The 2,062-nt window shown below is 35.6% G+C and overlaps 1 protein-coding gene across 1 annotated transcript; it reads left to right on the forward strand.

The window, feature by feature from the left end:
- The first annotated feature begins 955 nt into the window (after nucleotides 1-955).
- LOC113743949 (uncharacterized) lies at nucleotides 956-1,615 on the forward strand. Its single transcript, XM_027272002.2, has 2 exons — nucleotides 956-1,351; nucleotides 1,463-1,615. The coding sequence occupies exons 1-2, from the start codon at nucleotides 956-958 to the stop codon at nucleotides 1,613-1,615; spliced, it is 549 nt and encodes a 182-aa protein (XP_027127803.2).
- Nucleotides 1,616-2,062: the final 447 nt, after the last annotated feature.

Here is a 2,062-nt window from a genome sequence, read left to right on the forward strand (position 1 = left end):
AATCATTCTAGGTTTGAATGGTTGTGATTAATTTTAAAATAGGGCCTGCGTGTCCTGCCGTTCTTATTTTCTAATTGTAATTTCTTTTCTCATCTAAATTCCCCCCGAATGTAACTCGAGGTTTCTTCTATACTATTTGTAATGTACAATAGATAGAAATAGATGATAGGAATTTATATAATTTATATTTGAAAAGGAGAAAGGATGCATACGACGACGAAGGAGTTCATCTTGATATTAAAGGTTTTAGTCACATGCTAATTTCCCCAATGGCCGGAGAAATTAGTTTAGGAATATCCACAACCATCCACGATTTAAATTCATGTTTATACATTTTTGAAATGATGATATGCATGTTTATTGATGAGACCAAATGAGCATTTTTTTCAAAAATTTTAATTATAAAATATTTTTGGAAAAGAGAGACAAATCCCTCAACTATAATATTAAATCAACAAAATGCCTTCCATCATTATAGTATAAAACTAGAGTAGTTATTAAGTGCTAGCTTGTTGGGATTCACCCAAGGCTGCCTTACTTACTACGTGTTTTTGCTATGAGAAATGTCCTCAAGAATGATGGGTTTGATTTAACTAAAATTATGATTTGTTGGGATTCACTCAAAATCATTAATTTTAGAGGCAAGTGTTGGCTGATTCATAGAGATTTAAAGTCAAGAGTTGACACCCAACTGATCTAGGAATTACAATAAGTTGTAATTGGTAAAAGTACCTACCTTTCATAATTATTTTCGATTTGTTGGGACACACTCAAGGTCGAAATAAATTAAGATAGGATCCTAGCCACTATGGAATTTTAGAAATTCCCGATTCAATTTTAGAGGGTAATTGATTTGAAAAAAAATAGTGGAAATAAAATCATAATTTTGAAGTTTTTATGATTTTATTAAACAAAACATTTTTCTAACAAATTCTATCTTTCACTTTGTTGTAGAATGAGTAACAATTTGAGCCTTCGTACTATTCTTACTGATTGCAAACTCAACGACACGAACTTTCTTGATTGGCATCGTAATGTCCTTATCGTTCTCACTCATGAGAAAATTGAGTATGTACTTGATGGTCCAATGCCTCAAGAGCCTGAACCTACTGCACCTGCTGCTGTTAGAAATGCTTATAAGAAACATAAGGATGACAATAGGGAAGCTTCATGTATCATGGTAGCTTCCATGACTCCTCAGCTTCAGCAGCAGCACATGAACATGGGGGCGTATGATATTGTACAACACCTGAGAGAGTTGTTTGAACAACAATCAAGGACGGTTAGATATGATACCTCTAAAGAATTGTTCAGGTGCAAGATGGCAGAGGGAGCACCTGTTGCTCCGCATGTCTTAAAAATAATTGGGCTAATTAAAAAATTGGCCGAATTAGGCTTTAAGATGGATCAGGAGCTGAATGTTGATTTAGTGCTCTAATCTCTGCCAGATTCTTTCTCACAGTTTGTTATGAACTATCAGATGAATAATCTGCAGCACACTTTGCCTCAATTGTTGAATGTGCTGAAAACTGCTGAGAAAGAAATCAAAAAGGGAAAAGGCTCTACTGGTGTGCTTGTCGTTACTTCCTCTAAGAAAAGGAAGAGGCAAGAATAGGGATTTAAGAAATCCAAAAACAAGCCCACCCAAAAGCCCAAAAAGGCAAAGGCGAACCAGTCCAAAGCAACCTGCTTCCATTGTAATCAAACTGGACATTGAAAAAGGAACTGCAAGTCATACTTGGAGAGCCTGAAGCAAATGAAGCTTGCTGAAGCTTCATCATCAGTTACATATATGATTGAGATTAATGTGTCTACTTCCAAATCAGACTCTTGGGTATTAGATACCGGATGTGGTTCTCACATTTGCACATCTATGCAGGGTCTAAGGGACAGTAGAAAGCTGGGAAAAGGAGAAGTCACCCTACGTGTGGGCAATGGAGCAAAAGTTGCTGCTTTAGCTGTAGGGACTTATTATATCACTTTACCCAGTGGATTGATTTTAGAATTATTAAATTATTATTGTGTTCCAGCACTTACTACAAACATCATTTCTATTTCCTGT

The sequence above is a fragment of the Coffea arabica genome, chromosome 5e (assembly GCF_036785885.1).
Source record: "Coffea arabica cultivar ET-39 chromosome 5e, Coffea Arabica ET-39 HiFi, whole genome shotgun sequence".
NCBI classification, from domain to species: domain Eukaryota; kingdom Viridiplantae; phylum Streptophyta; class Magnoliopsida; order Gentianales; family Rubiaceae; genus Coffea; species Coffea arabica.

Bases quoted from the DNA above. Each gene is read 5' to 3' on its own strand.
- LOC113743949 (XM_027272002.2), top strand. From the start codon at position 956: ATGAGTAACAATTTGAGCCTTCGTACTATTCTTACTGATTGCAAACTC. The intron at 1,352-1,462 runs GTCTTAAAAATA...TCTTTCTCACAG, and splicing joins GAGCACCTGTTGCTCCGCAT to TTTGTTATGAACTATCAGAT.